General features: G+C 39.7%; 1 protein-coding gene across 3 annotated transcripts in view; it reads left to right on the top strand.

Annotated features, from left to right (window-relative positions):
- Positions 1-24,604, top strand: part of pipox (pipecolic acid oxidase) — a 47,977-nt gene that overhangs the window by 5,596 nt on the left and 17,777 nt on the right. For all 3 annotated transcript variants that reach the window (XR_011917165.1, XM_072393156.1, XM_072393157.1), the window contains exons 3-6: positions 7,776-7,989; positions 8,943-9,125; positions 11,006-11,158; positions 19,019-19,168. Coding sequence is in view for 2 of the 3 variants with exons in the window: in XM_072393156.1 (XP_072249257.1) it covers positions 7,776-7,989; positions 8,943-9,125; positions 11,006-11,158; positions 19,019-19,168 (700 nt within the window). In the remaining variant the exon portion in view is untranslated. The remainder of the gene's footprint in view (positions 1-7,775; positions 7,990-8,942; positions 9,126-11,005; positions 11,159-19,018; positions 19,169-24,604) is intronic.

The raw sequence follows: 24,604 nt of genomic DNA, 5'->3' as shown, positions 1-24,604 counted from the left end.
TTAGGCGGAATAAAACAAAGGCGCACTCTTAATAAAACAGAGGCTCTATGAAACTTTAGCAATAACAAAAAGCTCTCCTTTAACGGAGGCGACTAGGAATGGTTACAACAAAAATCGCTCTTTGAAAACGGAGGAAAAACAAAGCTATGAAACTTACTGTTACAATAAATAAACTAAGGCTATGGAACAAGAATAAATTACAAGACAAGACAGCACTGCAGGAGAGTCGCTCGCTGCAGGCTTGTGGAATCTGTGGGTTCAAGACAAGACAAGACAAGGCAAGTGGTTGGTAATGAAGCTCAAAATGAGACAACATACTGGCGACGAGACAAGGGAAACGCAGACTATTTAAACACACGAGGGACCAAGGGGAACAGGTGAAAACACTTGGGAATCAGGGAAGACAATCAGACGCATGACACGGGAGGAAGGGCAAGTTACCTGAAACGAGAGGACAAGATTATGAAAATAAAACAGGAAATGACAAGACAAGACATGGAACTGAAAATAAACTGTGACAGTTGAAATGTCTTTATTTTGTGATTTTTGATCCTGCAGTGTCAACAGAGTTTCTCCTGAACTGGTATGAAGTGCAGTAGTGCAGCAAAATAGTTTTTGCAGGTGTTGATTCTCACTCTGCAGCTGTCAATTTTCCCTTTTTGACTATGACTATGACTAACTGCGACTTGTGTTTACCATATGTCAGCCTCTGTCATGCTCTGTGACGAATGTGCCATATCACAGCTGTGGCCAACTTTGACAACCCTGATAGCAAGGCATGATAGCTCAGTTTTTCTACTGTCCTGTTGAAGTCCTCAAAATGTCTGCCTGATCCAAACTGATTCAGTGGTTGACACTTTGCGGTAAGATGTATTTAACCACTTCCTGTTACCTTGTTTGAGTTCTGTGGAATTTCTTGCTCCTCTTGAACAAGAAACCATTGTCAGATATTTTCCTAACAGAGCCCTTTGCTCTCGGACTGCAGGTTTACTTGTGGTTCCCATGGTTTCTAAAAGCAGAATGGGAGACGGAGCCTTCAGTTATCAGGCCCCTCTCTTGTGGAACCAGCTGCCAGTAAATGTCCGAGAAGCAGACACCGTCTCTAACTTTAAGATTAGGCTTAAAACTTTACTTTTTGATAAAGCTTATAGTTAGGGATGGATTATGTGACCTTGAAACATCCCGTAGTTAAGCTGCTATAGGCCTAGACTGCTGTGGGGGCCTCCTATGTCTCACCTTTCCTCACTTTGCTCTCTTTTTCCCCTTTTTTATTTCCTCATATGCCATTAAGTACATTTGGCATTATTTTTGTTGTTGTACTCTTTCTCAACAGGTATTCTTTGAATGGTGTTTATTGTTCCTTCTTTCCTGTCCTCTCAAACCCCGGCTTTTTGAGGCAAATGGCCACCCTTCCTGAGTCTGGTTCTGCCAGAGGTTTCTTCCTGTTAATAGGGAGTCGTTTCTCTCCACTGTCGCCTCAGGTATGCTCAGGACGGGTGATTGGACCGAAGAGAAGTTTCGGTGCAATCTGTTGGTTTCCTTAGCTAGGAAATTGTTTTTTGAATTACCTCTGTATGTATAAATTGGACTAATTTTGAATTTAATTAATTGGACTATATCACTGAAGTGCCTTGAGATGACATTTGTTGTGATTTGGCGCTTTATACATAAACAGAAGTTTTTCTGTTCTAGGGATGTAACGGTTACCGTATTAAGGTAAAGTGCGGTGAAATTTTACGCAGTAAAGATTACCGTTTATGTTTAGATTAATGTCATTATCTCGGTGGATTATCGGGATATGTAATAACAGCCTTATCCAAGTCTCCCAAGCTTCGAGCAGTATCTATCCTCCTAAAATGGAACAATGTTTTCATTTTGAGACACTTAGCAGCTACAAGCTGAGCAGCTACTAGCCGTGTTAGCTAAGTGTCTCCAAATGAAACGTCTACTAGCAGTGTAAAATAATGTAAACATGTTCATTAACATTAGGAAGAACATACGGTGATATTTATAATAGCGAGTTAAAAACGTGAGTTGATATAGACAGCAAGTTATGCTGTCTGTACTAAAAATAATAAAATAAAACGCTGTGTTAATTTACTTCACTGCTCACAGTGTTGGCCCAACACACACACACACACACAAGAACACGCACTCATTTTATGATACAGGCACTCCTCTCATTCACACACACTTCTTATGTATGAACAAAATGTTTTCAAATTACAAAATAAACTCTCTTTCTGTGCCAGTTGTTTGCCCCTTTAATGTGAAAGTTTCATTTTGATAATATTTTGGCTTCAAATGTTTTAGTATGATAAGAAAATCACAAGATTTCATGAAATGATTTCATTGTATGTATTCTTTGGACATTTGCACAGCAATTAAGAATACTGAGATAATATCATTAACCGTGATAATTTGGTCACTATAATCGAGATATCAAATTTTCCATATCGTTACATCCCTAGACTGTACACAATCAAACCTTTACCTAACACCTATCAGCTTGAACATTTCTCAGATCACATTTGATAAAAAATGCCTACCATTGTTAGAAAAAATAGAGTCAGGAATGCCAAACCGTAGAAAAAACTCTTTACAGAGAAACCTAGCTGCCTCTTAGTGATCCTGTTTTCTTGTTCTAATCTGCGCCTAAAACGACAAACTACTACCAAAATGTAGCATTTACCTTGCACGCGATTCAACATATCCACATAGTCCATCATGGTGTGTCTGAAGGGTCCCTCTGACACTGGTATTTTAGCTATTGGATGTGTAAAAAACTTCAGACATTTACGGGAATCACCAAACTTTCTGTACTTTCCTCAAAACTTGAGCTTGTGAGCAGTGATCTAGCTCGTGCATGTTCTTGATGGCATCTGGTAGCAATGACAATGACAATAAAAGGGTAATACAAAATGACTATGAGAGCTTCTCTGTCACATCGGTTGGTTTTGTCATGTTTTCCTTTGGTTTCCCTTGCCCTGTCATTAAGTTAATTCACTTGACCTGTGCTTTCCCCCTTAGCTGCACTCCGTCACTAATCACCTCCCTTCAGTATTAAGTTTCCAGGTTCCCCCATGCACTCTGCAAAATCCTCACTGTCATTGTCAAGTCAAATCAAGTCAAGTTACCCAAACTTGACAGAAGGATTTCATCAGAATGGACGTGGCAGATAATGAGGCGTTTTGAGAGCTGGTCGCTGCCCTGTGGACCTGCGAGGGGCAAGAATCTAGCGCACTGCAGAGATTAAAGGTGGCAGATGGCCTTTTGGATTTTTTTTTTGTCGGAAGCCATTTCACACCGTGGTGGATGGAATGAGGCACACCTGTATCAGCAGAAATATGGGCATGAGTGTCATGTAGGAGGTTGAAAGTTGGTTCAACAAGGTTATCTTTTGGGTAGTGAATGTCCTTTAGGATCTTCCTGGTTCTGGCCGTGCACGGCCTGGTGTGGATCTCCTGCAGGATGAGCAGTGCTGATCTCGTACTGAACGCACACTCTGTGAAGAGCTTTTCTGTGCATAACAATACAGCTGCCATAACAAGTGATGATCGTCTCATCATCTGAGGTGGTACAGGCGCTGCCTCACCTTCTTCACCAGGGTGGAGATGTTGGTGGTCTATGTCGGCCTCTCCAACAAGGCCGGCAGCCTTCCTGATGTTCACAAGTCTCCTCATGTCATGCTCTGAGATGGACAGTATGCGGGTCTGCATTAGCAGCATCAGTGTAGGCCGTGGTTCTAGGGAAGGCCTTCACAGTCACCATGGGGACAATATAATTTATAAGCTTCCATTTACCCACTTCTGTAAACAGACATCATCACCTGAGCTCTCCTGAAACATGTCCCAGTCCACGTCACTTAGCATGTCCTGCAGTATGGCCTCTTGATTGGGCAGACCAGCATCTGACCTCTGTTGTTGACAGGGCTACCATTCTTAGCCTTTGTATTCCGGCATGAGGAAGATGGCGGTATGGTCTGCTTTGCCGAAAGCCAGTGGTGATGCGGCTTTGCAGCCATCCTTGTACTGTGAATAACAGTGATACAGCATGTTAACGCCTCATTACCACATTAGCCATATTGAAATCCCCAGCCACGATAAAGCAGTAAAGCCCGAGCAAGGCCCGTATCTTCTTGTTGTGGAATGTAAACCACAACAATGGTGACCGATGTGAACAGATAATGTGAACAGGTAGAGGGGATGACAGAGGATCGTCAAGTGTTCAAGCTGGGGCGAGCAGGAACGCGACAGGACTAAGATATTCCTTGGATCAATTAATGTTGGTCATGAAACATACCCCTCCTCCCTTGGTTTTACCGGATTCCTCTGTCTTGTCCATGAGAATGTCACAACAAAAAGGTGGAACACCTTACCATACTCTGGTTTAGCTAGTGCAGGGCTGTCTGCGTATATTTAGTCAAAACCTGGAATGCACCCTCTGCTTCTTCCATCCATATCAGGTGGACTGTGTAATTAGTTTGACCCACTGCCTGTAGCATAGCTCTCAATGGAGCTGTCTTTATTGCATAGTAACATATCCAGGGCCTGCTGTATCCCACCATCCCCAAAAAGGAAGGCCTTTGCCCCACCGTTAGCGATTTCAAGGCTTTTACCACCGCCTCCAGTGAGGCACAGTGTGCAATACATCTCTAGTCTCTACTTTGTTGCCAACCCAAATATCCAGGATTTGGAACCATTCTTGCAAGCCATTAAGGAGCTTGACAGGTGCTGCCGCACCTTATGGCCCCACATAGATATCTTTGTGTTGGATGAGAAATGGTCTTTGGTATGTTAGTTCATCCCAGTATTTTTCATACTCCTCATGGCTCTGTTTTTCATTGTATAACAAGGTACAGTGAAGTGGGAGAGAGATGATTCATATGCAGCCTTGAACTGAGTTTGATCCATAGTTTCCACTCTTCCCATTCTTGCCTCAGATATGATTCAGAGTTATTTAGCCAAAATAAATATATCAGTTGTCTCTGTTTGCTGTAATGATGACATAATCAGGGCTGGTGGTAGGGAAATTATAGTGTTGTGTCTTGCACCCATCCATCATCTACCGCTTATCCGGGGGTCGGGTCGCGTAGGCAGCAGCTTTAACAGAGAAACCCAGACGTCCCTGTCCCCGGCCACTTCCTCCAACTCTTCCGGGGGGACCCCGAGGCGTTCCCAGGCAGCCGAGAGACATAGTCTCTCCAACGTGTCCTGGGTCTTCCCCGGGGTCTCCTCCCAGTGGGACGTGCCCGGAACACCTCACCAGGGAGGCGCCCAGGGGGCATCCTAACCATGTGCCTGAGCCACCTCATCTGACTCCTCTCAATGCGGAGGAGCAGCGGTTCTACTCAGAGCCCCTCCCGGATGACTGAGCTTCTCACCCTATCTCTAAGGGAGAGCCCAGACATCCTGTAGAGGAAACCCATTTCGGCTGCTTGTATTCACGATCTCGTTCTTTTGGTCACTACCCACAACTCGTGACCATAGGTGAGGATGGGAACGTAGATTGACCAGTAAGTAGAGAGCTTTGCCTTCTGGCTCAGCTTCTTCTTCACAACGACGGGTTGGTGCAGAGCCCGCAACACTGCAGACGCCGCACCGATCCGCCCGTCAATCTCACGTTCCATTCGTCCCTCACTCGTGAACAAGACCCCGAGATACTTGAACTCCTCCACTTGGGGAAGGATCTCATTCCTGACCCGGAGAGAGCATTCCACCCTCTTCCAGCTGTGAACCATAGTCTCAGATTTGGAGGCGATTTCGGATTTATTGTGTCTTGCAATTAAATCAATTATACTAGACCTTAAATTCTATCATACAAAATGGATATGCACAGGGACCAGATGGGAGGACAAAGGATAAAAATGGTTTTGTTTTCTACCTGTTGTTGGGAAATCTGTATCGTTTGGGGCTGTTGGCAGGGGGTCTTGCCCTTTCCTAATGACTTTTTTTGGTTGTCAAGGACTTGCAGATATTTGCTCACACTGGATAGATTTTTCAACCCCACACAACTTTTCAAATCAGAAGTTGACAAGATTGACGTGCTGACATTTCTGCACAGAAATGTTAGATTTTTGCTGTCGGAATCTTTTGCACACAGTACATAAAATTCCCATAAATAATCATAAGCAGACGAGGCATCTGATGTGCGCGCTGTGTTTGCGGCTTCTCTCCTTTCACCATCTTAGAGCAGGACTGCACTGGTGTTGCTGCGGAACGCTGCTGGTTTGTTATGCTAGAGTATGCAACGCATCGTGTGTAACATAGTGTGAATTAGGTTTATCGCCAGGAAAATGTTGGCAGTTACTTTCTGTAACTCATGCAGACAAACTACTTGATGCTACAACTTTAATTTAAGTTACCCATGTTGATAGACCCAGCATCAGCCACACTTTTTAATATTCTACTTCTGTTTTTTACATCCTTACTGGTTTGTTGCGTTTCTGCTTTTGACACTGGCATGAGAATATACAGTATTTTGTGCATATGTATAGTCTTTACCGTGTAATTATGTGTGTGCATGCTTTTATTTTCTCAGCAATCTGTCTGTGTAACTGGGGCTGCATCTGTGTGTGTGCGCTCCTGTGACTTTGCCAGCTGTGTCTGTGTGAGCATGTGTGTATTTTTGGGATCACAGGCAGCTCTTGTTGGGTAATTATTGAGCAGCCTGCTCTAAACTAGATTTTTCTTCTTTTCTCAAATGCAAATGGAACACTAGGGAATAGAGTTTAGGAATCAACAAATGGCAGAACGTTGGGCTTTCACACTGAAATGATTTGCTCTTATATCATAGAAAATGCGACAATCATGAGGGTATGGCTTCTTTTTTCGCAAAACGGGGATATTGCTGGAGCTCTTTGTTTTAATCACCACACCGGTCCTTATCAGGCTTCTAGTTATGAATCTTTTATTTTCAGATGACACCTGGTCCGACGATGCTTTATGCTGGTGTGAAAGATATCTGTTATTTATTAATTTGATAGGTTCCGTCTAAATACTTTTTAGAAACAAACTTTTAGTTTAACTTTAACTTTTAGATTTCCTCTTATTCCTTTTATTATCCTTATTCCAACTTATTGTATTTATTTATAAGTCTTTTATTTTTGTGGAAACTTGCCCAGAAGAGTTGAAGCTGTTATAGCTGCAAAGGGTGGGCCGACAACATATTAAACCCTATGGATTAAGAATGGGATGTCACTTAAGTTCATATGTGTGTAAAGGCAGGTGAGCGAGTACTTTTGGTAATATAGGCAATAGGCATGGCAATTTTATTTGTAGAGCACAATTCGTACACAAGGCAATTCAAAGTGCTTTATAGCTACATAAAATCACAAGAAGGCAAATAAAATAATTCCATAAAACTGAAAAAGAATAATCAATTAATTAAATTAAAAGCGAAGAGTGCAGATAAGATACTTCCAGTTGTCATATGCACAGCTAAATAGAAGTGTTTTCAGCCTGGATTTGAACGTTGTCAGAGTTGAGGCCTGTCTCACATCTTCTTATTTATTGTATTATATTGTCATAAGTGAGGTCGCATACAGTCTTCATTTGTGATGTGTTCACACAAATACCTTTAAGAATATGGCTAAACTGATAATCTGTATCCAAACTCTGATTTTGACTTTGCTGTCTTTATTTTTTTAGATATTCTTATTTACTACTCATTCAATGTAGAAATATTATTACATAGCTGTGACATATGGATATGGTAAGGCTTTTATGTCACCTTTCCAAAAGGCCACATTTATAACCCCTGATTTGTCCACTCAGAAAAACGGGACTCCTGGTTATGGGACCAGAAAAGAGTGAGAATTACCAGCTGTTTAAGAATACACTGCAAAAGAATAAGGTTCCTGTTGTGATCCTGACCCGTGACAACTTCAGCAAACATATCCCAAATGTCAACCTGACTGAGGGTGATGGCGCTCTGGTCGATGTAAGTGCTGGAGTCCTGTATGCTGACCGTGCACTCAAGACTGTACAGGTACAACACTCGCACCTTGAATAATATAAGCTTTGCTACTTTCAGGATCGGATGCTATGGCCTCTGCCAGGGTATCTTAGTTATCTACTTCTAGCTTATTTGAGTAAAGTTACCTATAAAGTTACTAAATTCTAGTAGGTGCACAAAACGAAATTCAATGTCATAACCTGCTTTTTTTCCATTTAATCTTTCCATTTCATTTAGTGCAATTAATATGAATCTTATCTATTCAAATATCAAAGACAACAGCCTGTTGTATAAATGCAATGAGTTTTAGTGTTCCTCACATTTGAAAGGCATCTCTTTCAAAGGCTCTTCCAAAAGTATTTTGTTGATTTTTCTGAGCAATACACAAGCTTAGAAAATTGACCATTATGTTTGAAATTATTTGATTGAAAATACATTGACCTTCATGTCTATTACCAGTGATGTTAACTTGAGGCAATGAACTTAACTTGAGGCAATGTCTTAATAACAATAACATCTGAGATCATGTAGTAAATGGTTAACTCGATGGAAGCATGCAAAAAATGGATGATCTAATATATTTAGTGCCTTAAATTAGAATCTAATTATAGTTTATTCTAGTTATGAATTTTAAGGAATAAATTGTTGCTGGTCTCTATCAGTATACAGAAAAGCAACAGACAGAAGATGATCAGAAAAAGCAGTGCTTTTTTATATTTAAGTCTGTTTTACTGGACTGGAAAGATTGTTCAGTTGGCTACGACAATAACTGACTTGTCTACAGGTGATGAACTCATGAAACTGTTTAAGAGTCAAGAGTGTGTAAAGCTTTACCATTTGCCATCTTGAAAAATCTCAATTTATTTTCTTCTCTGCTAATTCTGCATGTTTTATTTCCTACCTTTGACATCTTGTGTTTGAAACTCTTGAAAACAAATACATTTTTTATTTTCATTTGTAAATATACTGTTGCTTTCTTCTCCCAGGGTCTGTTTCAGAAATTGGGTGGGGTCATAAGAGACAAAGAGAAGGTAACTGAAATCAAGCCTGGCCCTTTTGTCACAGTGTCAACTTCTGCTCATGTTTATCGAGCTAAAAGTGTGGTGATCACTGCTGGACCCTGGGCCAATAGACTGCTGGTCCAAACTGGCTTACAGCTGCCACTAGAGGTATTCAAATTTTATGTCACATGTGTATATATATAAAATAATATATAGCTGCAATCACATTTTCAGGATGATCTGATGAAGCATGAGGTTTCTAGCCTAATCTAGGCATATTTGTCCATGCAAAACAATGGCTTGTATGTAGTCTATAGAAATTATTTAACAACGTTATAAATACAAAATAAACACCATTGCTAATTAAAATAGTGTTACCAGTAGCATTAGATTTTTATTTTAGAAACATTCTGTCTTTTCTATGCTGCATTTTTTAGGGAGGTGCATGTAGAGAATTGATTCTGTTATACACAGTACCAATTTCTTTAATGCAGCTGGAAATAGTTTTAGACCTTGCATTACCATTAATTAATGCTGTCTTTTGATCAATCAATTTCAAGATATATATTAGTTTGGTAAGGTTTGCTGGTTGATTGACAAAAATGTGCTTCACTCCAGTTTAAGGTCGTGCTATTTATTTCAATTGTTATGCTAACCTTTACCAATGCTACCTTAAGCTTTTGTTGAGTTTGCAGTTAGTTGTTGGGTTAAGATTGTCACAGATCAGGATCACCATAGCAATCATATTGCTATAAGCAAGTTGAATGCCCACCTAACCTAACAGTAGTCAAAAGACAGCTTAAAATGACACAAATGTCAAATGTTTGTAAAATTAGATATTATAACAGGGAAGTTTAATTTTAGATCCATCTAAATCCATCAAAACGATACACAATCCATCAAAGTATCTTGCAGCAAGAAAATTATTATGACAAGATTTCATGTCTTGTCATAATATGTTCACTTTATTGTGTTACCTTAAGCACACCCTGGTCTGCAATCTACAAGTTTATCTGTGGGAAGATTTTGTGTACTTACATATATGTATGTAAATTATGTCCAATACACAAAGTAGATTCTACATTATATGTTTTAATGTGAATCTATTGTGAAACCCCAGATTTTATAGTAGACTGGTATTTCATGTCACCAGACACTGCCGAGAAGCCTCAGCTTTATACCCAATGCTACATCTCTATCTTTTCACTACTGGTACCTTCCCTGCGCTACCCTTTAAATGTACAACTAGAAAAGTAGACCTATTTCTCCTCCACATTTAAATAGTTTAGGGGCCTGAGACTGTAAAGCAGTCAGTCATTTTACAATCTGTCATACAATCTGAAAGGAGAAATTGGTAGGAAAAAAAGGAGATAAATTTAAGGATGCAGAATTTGGGGCTGATATTGGAATTTCATTATTCAGACAAGCAGCAGGCTAGGGGCTTGGAGAATTCCATGCTTGAGTGCACTGGTGGAAAAGCAAGTACAGCAACAGCTTGCCAGAACACTTCTGTCTGAATTTTTATGATACTTGGGGATGGATGGATGTATGTCTTGTTAGTTCATTACACTAAAAGGATGGGGTAGAAGGTGTTTTACATGCTAATATTAAAGTTTATCCACTATGGGTGTTTTTTGTGCTGATACAAAGGTGCTGATTTTATGTCAGAGTATACTTACTCAAGTTTAGGGCTTCTTGCAGAAAAAGTTGTCCTATTTATCAGATGAACAATACGAAAATGTACAAAATTAACAATGTAGCTAGACATAAGTAAAACTATATCCATCTTATTCAATGTAGTCAACACACAACAATTATCAAAATTTGCATGACATTTATTTGAAAGTTATTTTACAGAGACTTAGGTTATAGTTGTTTTTGTTAGGTTACATTCTGAAAAAATCAGTAAATTCAGCTAACATAATGTGAACTAAGTTTTATGCTTCAGAATTGCTTTATTTATTTGGTCTAGTATTTGGTCTTTAGTGAAAGTCTCATATCTGGGGAATTGGCTGGTACTAATGATTCTTCTGGTTATGCCACTGCAGGTGATCAAGATCAATGTGTGCTACTGGAAGGAGAAGGTTCCCGGATCATATGCCTTAAACCGCCACTTTCCTTGCTTCCTATTGACTGAAAGTGAAGAGTCCAAAGAACACATCTATGGCCTCCCATCCAATGAGTACCCAGGAATGATGAAGGTATTAGAGAGTATAAGACGCTCCAGTGTGATAAGAAGAAAAGAGAACCATTTTTCTATACAAAGTAAACTTAACCTGATTTGAAACAAATAGTTGCTTTTTCTGTTCAACTATCCAAACACAGGTTGCTATAAGGCACAGGAACACACTGGAGAATTTCTTCATAAGAACACTTGTTTTCTTACTTTCAAGTAGCCACATTTTTTATGGTGTGCACTCCAACGTAGATATAGATTTTTCTATAAATCAAAAGAGACCTGTCTTTGTTTTTTTACTAAAAAAGAAAAGTTGAAAAGTTAACATGAACACATGAAAAGTTATAGTGTTACAATCTACTGGTAGAATTGCAATATGATATCTGTGACTGATTTCATTAGAGTAGATCAGGGGGAAATACAAATTGTTGTAATTTTGTTGGCTTAAAACAAGCTATTCATATTTACAGAGATCAAGGGCCTCCTTTCATTTAGGTAGTCAGAACAGACAAATCAATCTACTGAATCTAGAGCAGGTATTTTAAGCAACTACCATAGTTTATCTTACATTTTTGAAAGGGTGGGCTAAGTGATCTTCTTTTGCATTCAGTTTGCAACTTTACAACTTCAGCCACAACAATAAAAAAATTGCCAACAAGTAAATTGGATAATAATATTACAGTGCAGTTTTTTACTGGAAAAACTTGCATTTGACAATCACATGGATGATACTTTGACACTAACCAACTACCTAAACATCTTTTAGAGTAGTAAAATCCCCCCATTTAACAACAGCAGACCTCCACAGTAGGGGCGTCTCCCAAAAGAAAAACAGTGGGCCTCATAAAAACTGCTTCAGAATGATTCAAAGATCACAGCAACAAGTCTTAGCTGTTAACCTGACCTCCAAGCTTCCCAGATATTCTGCAGATGGGATTTGATCTATGGCAGGGATGTCAAACTCCGGTCCCCGAGGGCTGTTGTCCTGCAGGTTTTAGCTATTTCCCTGCTCCGACACACCTGATTCAGAGTGATGCCTCATTAGTTGGTTTGTGCAGAATGTAACATTCTTTTGAAGAGATCCATTTAATCTGAATCAGGTGTGCTGAAGCAGGGAAGCATCTAAAACCTGCAGGAGAGCGGCCCTCAAGGACCGGAGTTTAACACCCCTGATCTATGGGAAGCAAACTCAATCCACAAATTACCCACTGCACAAACCATAGGGCCCAAATGATCTCCTCCCAATATCCTGGTACCAAATGCTTCAGAACACTATGGGATGTTTTTTATTTATCCATGCCCTTACGAGTCAGAGTTTGAGGAAAGCTACTGCTCACATTATGAGGAAGACCTAGATGGTCATAATTGTTTATATTTCATCATCATCCATAATCTGCCACTTCTGCTATTTTAATTATCTTGGAGTTTATGATTTCCAAATTCTATTTAGGAAACTATTTATCATGTTTTTTAACTGTTAGTTGTTGTTAGTTTAACTATTAAAGGTTCTGTTTATAGTCTTAATTAGTTTCTGTCTAACAAAGGATTTGAGTGTAGTGTGGGACCTCACCTATTTGAGGAAAAGAAAAGTTTATTTACTGTTTGGTCTTGATTGGTTAGTACAAATTAAAGCTCTGAAGATTACTGCCAGTTATGGGGTGCTACATTTAAGACATTAGGGCTCAGCTGTCTTTCAGACTTCTGGATAAACACAGATACATTTCTGGATCAAAAGCAACAACAACGTAGACAACTTAGTGGAGACATAAACTTGCATCTTAAAAGAGATTATTCAATTCAATTCAATTCAATTTTATTTATATAGCGCCAGATTACAACAATTGTCATCTCAAGGCACTTAAGTAATATAGTCAAATTCAAGCCAATTGGAATTCAATTCATTGTAATCATAATCCAATTAATTCATATGGAGGCAATTCAAAAAATAATATCCCAGCTAAGGAAACCAACAGATTGCACCGAAATGTGTCTTCAGTCCAATCTCCCGTCCTGAGCGTCCTGAGGCGACTGTGGAAAGGAACGACTCCCTTTTAACAGGAAGAAACCTCTGGCAGAACCAGACTCAGGAAGGGTGGCCATCCGCCTCGACCAGCTGGGGTTTGAGGGGTATGCCATCTAATTAATTAGAGATTAGAGATTCTCACTCCAGAGAATGGGGTATGCCATCTATAGATAGGAAAAATGAGCAGTCACCAAATCATCTGTCACAAAGAGAAATGGATAGTGCAAACATGCTTTGCCACCAAGCTAAAGACGTAAAAGAGGCAAAAAACTGAACTACCAGGAGCATGTCAACCAATGGCAAAATCCTGAATACCACCCACTCCCTGAAGGAGAACTCTAAACAAACCAGTGACATTTGATTTGAGGCATTAAACCAGACATGACAATTAGTTCCAAAAGGATTGGAGAAGTTGAGCAGAGGATCTCCCATATTGAGGATGAGATTATCTCTCTACAGCATAAAGTTAAAGATTTTGAAAATACTCTGGAGACAGTTCACAATAAAAAATAAAATAAAATAAATTAAGCTGGAAGTTCATAGAAGACGGTCCAACCTTAAACTAATTGGCCTACCTGGGAAGTTGAGACAATTAAACCCACATCACTCCTCCACCCCAAGTAGTCATTATGAGATTTCTAAACTAAAGAGACAGAGAGAAGACCATTTCTGCTACTCAAGGTCAAAGAGATACGTTATGGTTATCAACAAGCCAACTCCTTTCCTGATCTTGGCAGGGACCCGACAATGGCAGCAGCGCTTTGAGTGTGAAGACCCAGCTAAAAGCAATGAATCTCTGTTGTGAGTGTCAGTACCCTGCTCATCTGACAGTCACCGATGCCTTCAAGTCGGTCCCTAAGGTGGAAAATACAAATCATCAGGCCAACATCAACTGCTTCAGAAATCTAAACATTTCTCTATTTGGTTTGAAATCTCACTGCTAAATTTTTAGAGACCCTGACATATAAATACTTAAAGACATATAAAGACATTGCATACAGCAACATTGACATTCTCTAAAATGTGCTCTAAATTGAATTTTGAGGTATTTTGAGAATTTATGGTTCACTCGCACTTGTAGATTATTCCTACACTTGCAGCCGATGGCTGTTCCGAAATGGGACTTTTAGAATGATGGACATGGAACTGCTTGTCGGCTTATTTTCTTTTCCTATATTTTTAGTGAGCCGGCTTTGAATGAAAGTAACGTAGAGGTGCTCACATCATGTTGCTTCATTGCCATGTTTTAAGGATCAGACAAACAAATGTGTTTGGTTAGAACTAACAGATTTGTTCATGTGTTTTGTTTTGGGAAAACCTTTGACAAAGCAGCTGGGATATACTGTTCAGGGTTTTGTTAAATTGTTTTTTAAGATTTTTTTTTCTTTTTCATTGTTTATCTTTTTTGGGGGGACCAACACACTGTACTTTCATTAAGCAAAAGAAATCCAAAATATGGTTATTAACAACAACATTTGTATAACTAGCTGGAATGTGAGAGGATTAAACCAGATGGAATGGAGCAATTAAAGCAAGTCCTTGGGAGACAAAGACAGATGGAGTAAAATGTAATATTTTTTCAGGAAAGGCTTTTGTTAAAGGTGATTTTAACAAAATATCAGAAAGATGGCCTGAACTGTTTTTTTTCTGGTTAACCTATCTACAATTATCTCCAGTTAAATGTAATTGTTAAGGAGAACGTATGCTGTCCAGACATTGAACTGCTCTTAGTTGGTGATAGTCATAGTCATCATTGTTGTTTACATCCCACCAAGGGCGGTACGTACGATTGGGTATGGCGTCATCCATGATATTGTTGCTAGGATACAGACCCGGCCCTCCAATGCATTCATCGCAGTCACAGGTGATTTCAATCATGTTTTTCTGTCCTGCTGGACTGGCTTTGTACAGTATGTAGACTGTTCAACGTGTGGACACAAGAGCTGTTCTACGCCAACGTAAAGGAGGGTGACATGGCTGTGTCTCTTCCACCACTGAAAAGATCTGATCAGCATGTTCTATATCCAGCCCACATACAGACCTTGTATACAGAAGCTTCCTGTTACCACCACATCTTTTAGGAGGTGATCACCAGAGGCGAGGAATGCTTTGATTACACTGAATGGGGTGTACTGCTGGATGAGCAGGAAATGGACATGCACCTGGACAGTAGTGTCAGCACCATCACAGACTACATTAACTTCTGTAGGGACACTGTGCTTCCAGTTAGGACTGTATGGTGCTATCCTAACAAATCACCACTCATGAAGGGCCTCTTGAGCCAGAAGAAGAGGACGTTCCAGGATTAGGGTAAGGAAAAGCGGAGGGTTGTACAACAGGAGCATAAAAAAACACTGAGTCGAGCTGAGGTTGAGTACAAGAAAAAGGTGGAAAGACAGCTGGAGAACAATAACACCAAGGAGATGTGGAAGAGGATGAGGACCATCCCTGGCTATAAGCTGAAGAACTCTGTGGAAGGTGATGTGGACAGAGCCAATAACTTCAACCAAAATTATGACAGATTTGACAGTGTGGCTTCTTCTCTCTACTTCTGCTGCTGCTTCTTCCATCTCCATCTCTGCGACTGCTCCCACCACATTGCCTCCTCTGCCTAGATGCAGCTCCACCTCTTTGGCTGCTCCTTTTTAAACCGCCCCCTCCACCTAGCCACACCTTCATTTCTGCGGCTGCTCCCTCCACAGCTGCTTCCTCCACACTACTCTTGCTGCCTCACTACACCTTCACCTCAGTAGCTGCCACCTCTCAGCCAGAATTCTGATGAGAACTAACAGGAGAGATCATATTTCTCCAGTTTTAGCTTCTCTTTATTGGCTCCATGGGAATATCCGACTCCATCTGCCTTTGGATCAAAGACTTCCTGTCTGACCGCTCCCAGAGGGTGAAGGTAGGCCACCACATCTCCCCAGCCCTCAGCATGAACATCGGCTCCCCTCAGGGATGTTTGCTGAGCGCCATACTTTACACCCTGTACACTCACGACTGCACCCCTGCCCACTCCAGCAACACCATCATAAAGTACACTGATGATACCACTATTGTGGGGCTCATCTCTGGGGGGATGAGTCAGCCTACCGGGACGAGGTGGAGCAGCTGTCAGTGTGGTGCTCAGACAACAACCTGGTCTTGAACACCACCAAGACCAAGGAGCTGGTCATAGACTTCAGGAGGAAAAGCAAAACAGTCACTTGGCTCCTGTTCATCGGGGGAAAACAGGTGGAGAGGGTGACAGACTTCTGCTATCTGGGTGTCCACATAGAGGAGGACTTCACCTGGAGCATCAACACCACAACCACCATCAAGAAGGCACAACAGAGACTGTACTTCCTGAGAGTACACAGAAATAACTTCCTCAATCAAAAACTGCTGGTGTCCCTCTACCGTTGCTCCATAGAGAGTATCCTGACGTACTGTATGTGTGTGTGGTTCAGCAACTGCATAGTGACAGAGAGGAAAGCGCTCCAGAGGGTTGTCATAGTGGTACAATTAATGAATTGAATTCCAATTGGCTTGAATTGGCTTGAATTGGACTATATTACTTAAGTGCCTTGAGATGACAATTGTTGTAATGTGGCGCTATATAAATAAAATTGAATTGAATTGAATTGAATTGTCAACACGGCCCAAAAAATCATCGGTTGCCCTCTCCCCACCCTGGAAGATCTGTACAGTTCCCGCTGCCTCAGGAAGGCTACCAACATTCACAACATTCACTGAAAGCACGGACAAACAGGCTAAAAAACAGTTTTTATGCTAAAGCCAAAACTTCACTAAGTACAGCAAAAATACGAGATTCTTATCTCTTACCACTGTTAATGAGTCGTGCAATACTGCAAAATGTTTTTCTTTTATGTTGATTGTATGTTGTCTCGTGTTTTTTTATGCATTATTTTTTATTTATTTTCATTTTTTGTTATTTATTAACAATGCACTTTAAAGGGATTGTGTTTTTTTAATTTCGTTATACTTGTACAATGACAATAAAGAAATCATATTCTATTCTATTCTATACATTCTGATGATTCGGCTGTTGTGGCATCTAAGACATGCCAGTCGGTCTGCACTGACAGAGAGAAGATAGAGGCATGTAGCCATAATGTACTTTGTGTGTGGTTATGTTCTTACTGAATTGTGTTTAATGGTAATGTTCACATAGAACATTGCATAACAGATTAGTTTTTCAGATTAGATTCCTCAGGAGTACAAAGCAGTTAGCAAAATTTTAACAAACAGCAAAAGGTTTTATCGTATATAACCACAAACACCAGTCATAAAGAGAAATGCAAAGATATATCAAGATTACACTGTACATCTTGACGTAATTACTAACTAAAATCCAAGGCCAAATCTGTCACTGCATGCCATTTCTGTCATGTAATACTATTTAAGTTGAATTTTTCCTTTTCTGCACGTTACAAGTATGACTTATCTATCATCTCCATTTCACCCTTTCATTCCAGTAAAGGCCTATTCCGTGTATTTTATTTTCATCCTTCTGGTCAAACTGGTACAAACTCATTTAAACCATATCTCTAAAGTTGCAGAAAATTACCTGAAAGTAATATGTGAGGTCTGAATATGTTGATTACAATACATGTTGAGAATCATAGGGTTATTTTTTTCAGTTAAAAATGGGGCTAAGACTATCGATAACTCTTTGAATCGTATACACTGTAACACTGCTTCATAGTGAACTGTGAGAAATCAGTCGTCCTATCTCAGCATGAGATTAGTAGTGGAATTTGTCCTGAGGTTGATGTTTTATTTTTGGCAAAATGGTGGGTTATCAAGAAGTCACACTTCTGGAGAAATTTGAAAAGGGTAGCGACAAGGTCATCCCTCTTTTCATTATTCACAAGAGGGTTCAGTGTATGGACCATTCAGAATGTATACAACATCTGCTAAGATGTTTTTTAAAAGCAGAACTCAGAAAAAAGTAAAAAAAACACCATTTTCTACCATGTGTACATATTGGTGCAAAAGTTTGCCCTGTGATAGATTGACAATCTATCCAGGGTATAGAGAGGGGAACTCCCCGCTGTGACGCTAGTTTCCTGGTGAGACTGTAGTGTTGGATCAGGAGCACCAAATAGATGCACCTTTTGAAGTTTGGAGTGGATTTTTTACAGTGGGCAGTCAGAACCTACACAAGTGGTGGAGACACATATCTTAACACTTGTCACTGCATGACATATCACGCATCTCTAATATTCAATCAATCATGGTAAATAAAGAAGAATGCTTGTGGTGCACCTGCCTGTTTAATTTTTTTCATCCATCCATCCATTTTCTATCCCCGCTTAATCCGTCAGTTGGGTCACCGGGGGGCTGGAGCCTATCCCAGCAGTCATTGGGCGAGAGGCAGGATACACCCTGGACAAGTCGCCAGTCTATCACAGGGCGTCTTTTCTTTATATTCTTGAGATTTTCTACTGAGCTTTTTCTGTGAAAGCTGTTTTTTTTAATTATTAGTGCTGCTTGTTCTGTCCCTTTTTTTAAAAACTGTTGGCTTTGAGTTTGTCTACTGAAAGAGTTCACCTTTGCAATCTGCCAACACAGCATGAGGTATTGTCAGATATCATCAGTTATTCTTATTTTATTTTCTTAGCTATATATAACAACACATATCTATAGCAACAACTTATGCCGTGGCAATATAATTCATATCAAGTATTAAATAGAATGGAAACTTGAATAGAACTTTTTTTAAATCATGAAATACAATAAGAGTTGAATGGCATTATTATGGAAACAAAGTTATGTAACTAATGCTGTTAGATAGGATGAATTGGCAAACTTACTGTTTTATAAATGAAAAATACTGACACTGTCACCTGTGTGCAGATATGCTACCACATGGGCAGCAAGACCGATCCAGATAAGAGAGACCAACAGACAGACAGGTCTGATATTGATATTCTTCAGCGTTGCATCAACCGATGTTTCCCATGCTTGACCCCTGAACCTGCCGTGGTGGAGACTTGCATGTACACGGTATGTGTATTTTAGAAAATTGATTTTTCATGCAAGGAAGCTCTACTGTTTCAGGACTGCCATGGATGCACATGTGAGCATCAACAACCGTGAAAGGCAAACAAATATTCTCAATTCAGTTGCCTTGATTTGAAAGAAGAAAAAATGTATAGATTTTGAATAATAGACATATGGTTAGTATAAACTGACAGCATGTTCAGAAACTATATCAAAGTCTTATCGGCAAGCTCATTCTTTCAATCAAATCTTGTGTCCATCATTGAGTGTAAGAATTGTAGATGGTAAATCAAAAGCTTCACCTTTGTAGCTCTCTCTTCACTACAATACCCTCATAATGCTGATGAAGCCTCAATCCATCTGTTCATCTCTCATTTTATACATGTACATATATATATATATATATATGGCTGCAGAGCAAATTGCACTCTCCATTACATACTAGAAGATTTACAATATTTTGGTGCAGACACTGAAGGACCCTTGCTTCCTCAGGAAGTACAGTCTGTTATGTCCTTTCTTGTAAACAGCCTTCCAGTCCATTTTGCTGTCCAGGTAAACTGCCAGGTGTCTGTTTTCCTCAACCACCTCCACCCTTTCATCTAGGATGGAGACAGTATTTGGTTTACTCCTAAAATCTAGAATAATCTCTTTTGTTTTGTTTGTGTATAGGATGAGATGATTATTTTCACACCATGCCTCAAAGTCATTGTACTCTTGTCCATCACTGATACACCCAGCAACTGCAGAGTCATCAGAGTTGTACAGAGTGAAGACAAACAATGAGAGTACATTCCCCTGTGGTGCTACTGTGCTGCTGACCACCTTCTCAGACACAGAACCCTTCAGTCTCACAAACTGCGGTCTGTGACTATCAGTAGTCAGTACTCCAGGTGGTTGTGGAGGCATCAACCTGCACTTTCTGGAGCTTCTTACATAACAGTGTACTTCTCCTCAATCCAGTCCCTTGTCCTGATCATGCAAGATGTGAATGTGGAAAGAAAAAACTCCCTCTTAACATGAAGAAACGTCTGGCAGAACCAGACTCAGGAAAGGTGACAATCCGCCTCGATCAGCTAGGGTTTGAGAGGACAGAAAAGAGGGGACAACAAACACCATGACACCAGGCCAGAGATACCGACTGAGAAAGAGAAGCACAAGTCAATGACAGCAGCATGTTATGTGTACATAGAGAAAAAATAGAACAGAGTGAATAAAATGTGTATTGTGAGAGGTCCCCCAGCTATCTAGGCCTATAGCAGCATAACTATGGGATCTTTCAGGGTTACCTGAGCCATCCCTAACTTTCCTTTTTTGGAAGTTTTGTAAAAAAAAGTAAAGTTTTAAGCCTAATCTTAAAGGTTGAGATGGTGTCTGCGTCCTAGACATATACTGGCAACTGGTTCCACAAGAGAGGGGCCTGATAACTAAAGGCTCTGCAAGATCTTTAAGGTATGATGGAGCTTGGTCATTAAGAGAAATGTGCGGAGAAGAATCTTAAATTCTATTCTGAATTTGACAGAGATCCATTGAAGAGAAGATAAAACTGAAGAAACTCAAAACTCTGGCTGCAGCATTTTGGATCAGCTGAAGGCTTATATGTTTTAACTCCATGTTTTAGTCAGACGTTTTAAATATATGAGCTGAAAAGCATTTGATCTATTTTGTTCATTTTACACCTTTTTATCTTATTTTACTGCTTTAGTCTTTCAGTTTTCAGCTCCAGTGTTTCCTCATGGGGGCCTGCCACGCTGGGATCTGCTTTTGGTCCACTGACAGGGGTGCTGGGGTCTCTCTGGGTATTTATGGTGGTGGGAGGGTTGGCATGTTTTATCAGTTGTTTTTAGCCTCTGTGAGGCACTTTGTGTTGCTTTTAAAGTATGAAAGGTGCCATATAAATAAAATTTGATTTGATGGGATCTGGTTTCATAGATAAGTACAGCTGCGTATTATCAGCATAGCAATGGAAATTTGTGCCATGCTGTCTAATAATGTTACCAAATATATAAATATATAAGCGTGTGAAAATAAAGTGAAAAGAATCGTTCCAAGCACAGAACCCTGAGGAACTCCATGACTTACTCCAACGTGTGAGGAAGATTCTTCATTTACAAGAACAAACTGGAATCTATCAGATAAATCACTCAAACCAGCCTGATGCAGTTAATTTAATTCCAATAAAATGTTCAAATCTTTGTTATTGAATGCTGTGATCAGTTGTACGAAATTCAGCACTGAGATCCAACAGGACAAGCACAGTCACAAGTCCACTATCAGAGGCTAAGAGGAGATCATTGGTAACTTTCACCAGTGCTGTTTCTGTGCTGAATCCTGACTGAAACATTTCTAACAGATTATTTCTGTGTAAATGATCATAAAGTTGAGCTGCAGCTATTTTTTCTTTTGACAGCTTTAGACAAAAAATAGAGATTGGATATAGGTTGATAATTAGCCAACACTTCTGAATCAAGAGTAGGTTTTTTAAGTAAAGGTTTAATTACAGCCTTAAAAGTCTGAGGTACATATCCTGTCAACAAAGACAGATTAATCAGATCCAATATGGAAGTGTCAATTGAGGGGAAATCCTCTATGAACAGTCTGGTTGGGATTAGGTCTAAAATACAAGTTGATGGTTTAGAAGAGACTCTTGCTGTTGTTAGCTCAGAGAGATCAACTGGACAGAAACAATCTAAATAAAAATCAGGTTCTAAAGACACTCTAAAGCAGTATTTCTCAATTCCGGTCCTCATGACCCACTGCCCTGCATGTTTTCGATGTTTCCCTCCTCTACCACACCTGATTCAAATGATCAGCTCGTCATCAAGCTCTGCCGTGGCCTGATAAGGAGCCATTCATTTGAATCAGGTGTGGTGGAGGCGGGAAACATCGAAAACACACAGGGCGGTGGGTCATGAGGACTGGAATTGAGAAACACTGCTCTAAAGACACTCTAAAGCTGTTGTACTTGATGAGACTACTATAGTTCATCTCTCTGATGAACAATTTTACAGGTAAAGATGCTCAAGAAATCATTACTACTGAGAGTTAAAGGAATACATGGCTCATCAGAGTTCGGAATATTTGTTAGTCTTGCTACAGTGCTGAAAAGTGTATGTAAATTTCTTCTCAGAAGCTATCAAGTTAAGAAATGTAAACTAGAAAGTTATCAAATATGGCAAGAAAAGACAGGGTTATGAGGGAATATTGTTAACTGTTCACGCTCAATGCCGTAAATCAGCATAATATCAAGGGTATGATTAAGGCAGTGAGTAGGTCTGTGAACACTTTTTAAAAAATCCAGTAGAATCTAATGTAGAAATAAAGTTAATATTTAGGCTGTCATTTTCAATATCTACATGAATATTAAAGTCACCCTCTACAATGAGTTTATCTATACTCAGCACTAACTCAGAAAAGCTCTGAGAGTTCAGATAGAAACTCAGAATAAGGGCCAGGTGGACAATACACAACAAGTAGAAGAGGTTTTTCTGATTTCCACTTTGGTTGGGAAAAACTTTGACTCAGAGATTCACAAGAGTAAAAAGTAATCTTGTGTCTGGGACTGATTAGTAACCCTGATTTGAAGATAGCTGCCACTCCTTCTCCTCTGCCTGTGGGTCTAGGAATGCGAACATTTTAAAAGTTAGAGGGAGTTGATTCATTAATGCTAACATTATCCTCCTGTACGGTGTACATTTTAGGACATCCTCAGGATCAGTCTTCAGCGTCATTCCTCAGATGAAAAGGTGTCACACTCGCACGAAAAGGCTTCATAAAAACAAATGTCAGACTCAACGGCTTCAGCTCAAACGTTGTCATTTAAAACGGCATCAGCTCAAGAGTTGTCATATAAAACGGCTTCAGCTCAAACGTTGTCATTTAAAACAGCTTCAGCTCAAACGTTGTCATTTAAAACGGCATCAGCTCAAACGTTGTCATATAAAACGGCATCAACTCAAGCGTTGTCAAAAACCTTTAAGTGTTTTGACAAGTAATTTAGTGTACTGAAATTGTAACTGCCTGTGCAATTTATTGAGGTATCAATAACTTGTGTTAGTCTGTCTGGTTTTTTTTAGTGAAAGTAACGCACACCACAGTTTATGGAGGTGCTGGTGAAGGAGCAAATATGGATAAAGGGAGAACGCCGCACACTCAACTCCAAATGCAAAGAGTTTTATTTGACGTTTCGGACTGCAACAAAGCCATTGTCAAGTCATGCATGCTCATATAGCAAATATGAGGAGGTGCACTGTGTGCAATGCCACTAATTGCATGCAAGGCAAGGTGAAAGAAAAAAAAGGGGAAAAAAATAATAATTGACTCAGAACAAGTCCTAACTGCAAAATGAGAAATAAAGCAAACCAATGATAATAGACTGACAACACACTGGAAAATCAATAAAACAAATATTTGTCCATAAGTCTTCTTCAGAAACAGTAAGTTTACACATTTCAGCATTGTGGATACTTCTTTCTGTCGGGGCTGACATCGTCAAAGAGTGTCTGAAAAGAGTGTCAACCACAGTGTGACATTTTAAAATAAAATTGGGTGCATGCCAATTAGGAGAGAGTGGGTAAGATTCACTTTTCATTGTCAAGATCACTAAATCAACACAGTTATATTATACTTTAATTGAATTGCGTCTGTTTTCGGGGAAAGTATTTGTTTTAATCATAAACATATTTAATTGTGATGTAATAATTACGACATACACACATAATTAAATTATTTAGTGTATGGGGCAGGTGTCTCAACTTACCCCAGAGGTATTTATTACTTTGTTACTATCTATTACTCCCCACAGCTAAAACGGTGCACTTTCATGCAAGGTCTACTGTTGTAGCTCACAGATAGTACCACAAGTCACATATAAAACAACATAGCTTAAAATGTCATCTACCGGTCTTTTAATTGATTACTCGCCGGCTCTGTTGTAAACAAATGCACATGGCCAGGAGGTGGTTTAGCAAAACTGCGCAAAAGTGACTGGACTTTTATAGTTCCCCTTTGGTTCACACCAAATAGCAAATTTTAGAGACAGTTTTGCATTGTAAAAGAAAGAAAAATAAAATAAAATAAAACTTACATTCGTGTCCTGTTCCAAATATGTTTAGGATCTTTCTTTTTGGAGTTGTTGCCATTGCAGATTTGGTCGCAACTTGATGGCGAAGTTGTCTCTGGCCGACATCATTTATTTCCGCGATCAAACATTAACTTGTGTCAGCAGGTTTCTGGTGCTTGTCATCCCCTCTTTTTAGCCCTCTCAACCCCCAGCCAGTCAAGGTAGATGACCACCCTCCCTGTGTCTGGTTCTGCCAGAGGTTTCTTCCTGTTTTTGTTTAAGCATTTGGCAGACACTTTTATCAAAAGTGACTTACAAATGAGGATATAGCAATGCAGATAACATCAAAGCTAATAATTAGCTACATAGAAGGAAAA

Source organism: Leuresthes tenuis, unplaced genomic scaffold (genome assembly GCF_036924035.1).
Source record: "Leuresthes tenuis unplaced genomic scaffold, fLeuTen1.0.hap1 SCAF_9, whole genome shotgun sequence".
NCBI lineage: Eukaryota > Metazoa > Chordata > Actinopteri > Atheriniformes > Atherinopsidae > Leuresthes > Leuresthes tenuis.
The sequence above is the reverse complement of the archived record's forward strand: the minus strand, read 5'-3'. Positions and strand labels throughout refer to the sequence as shown.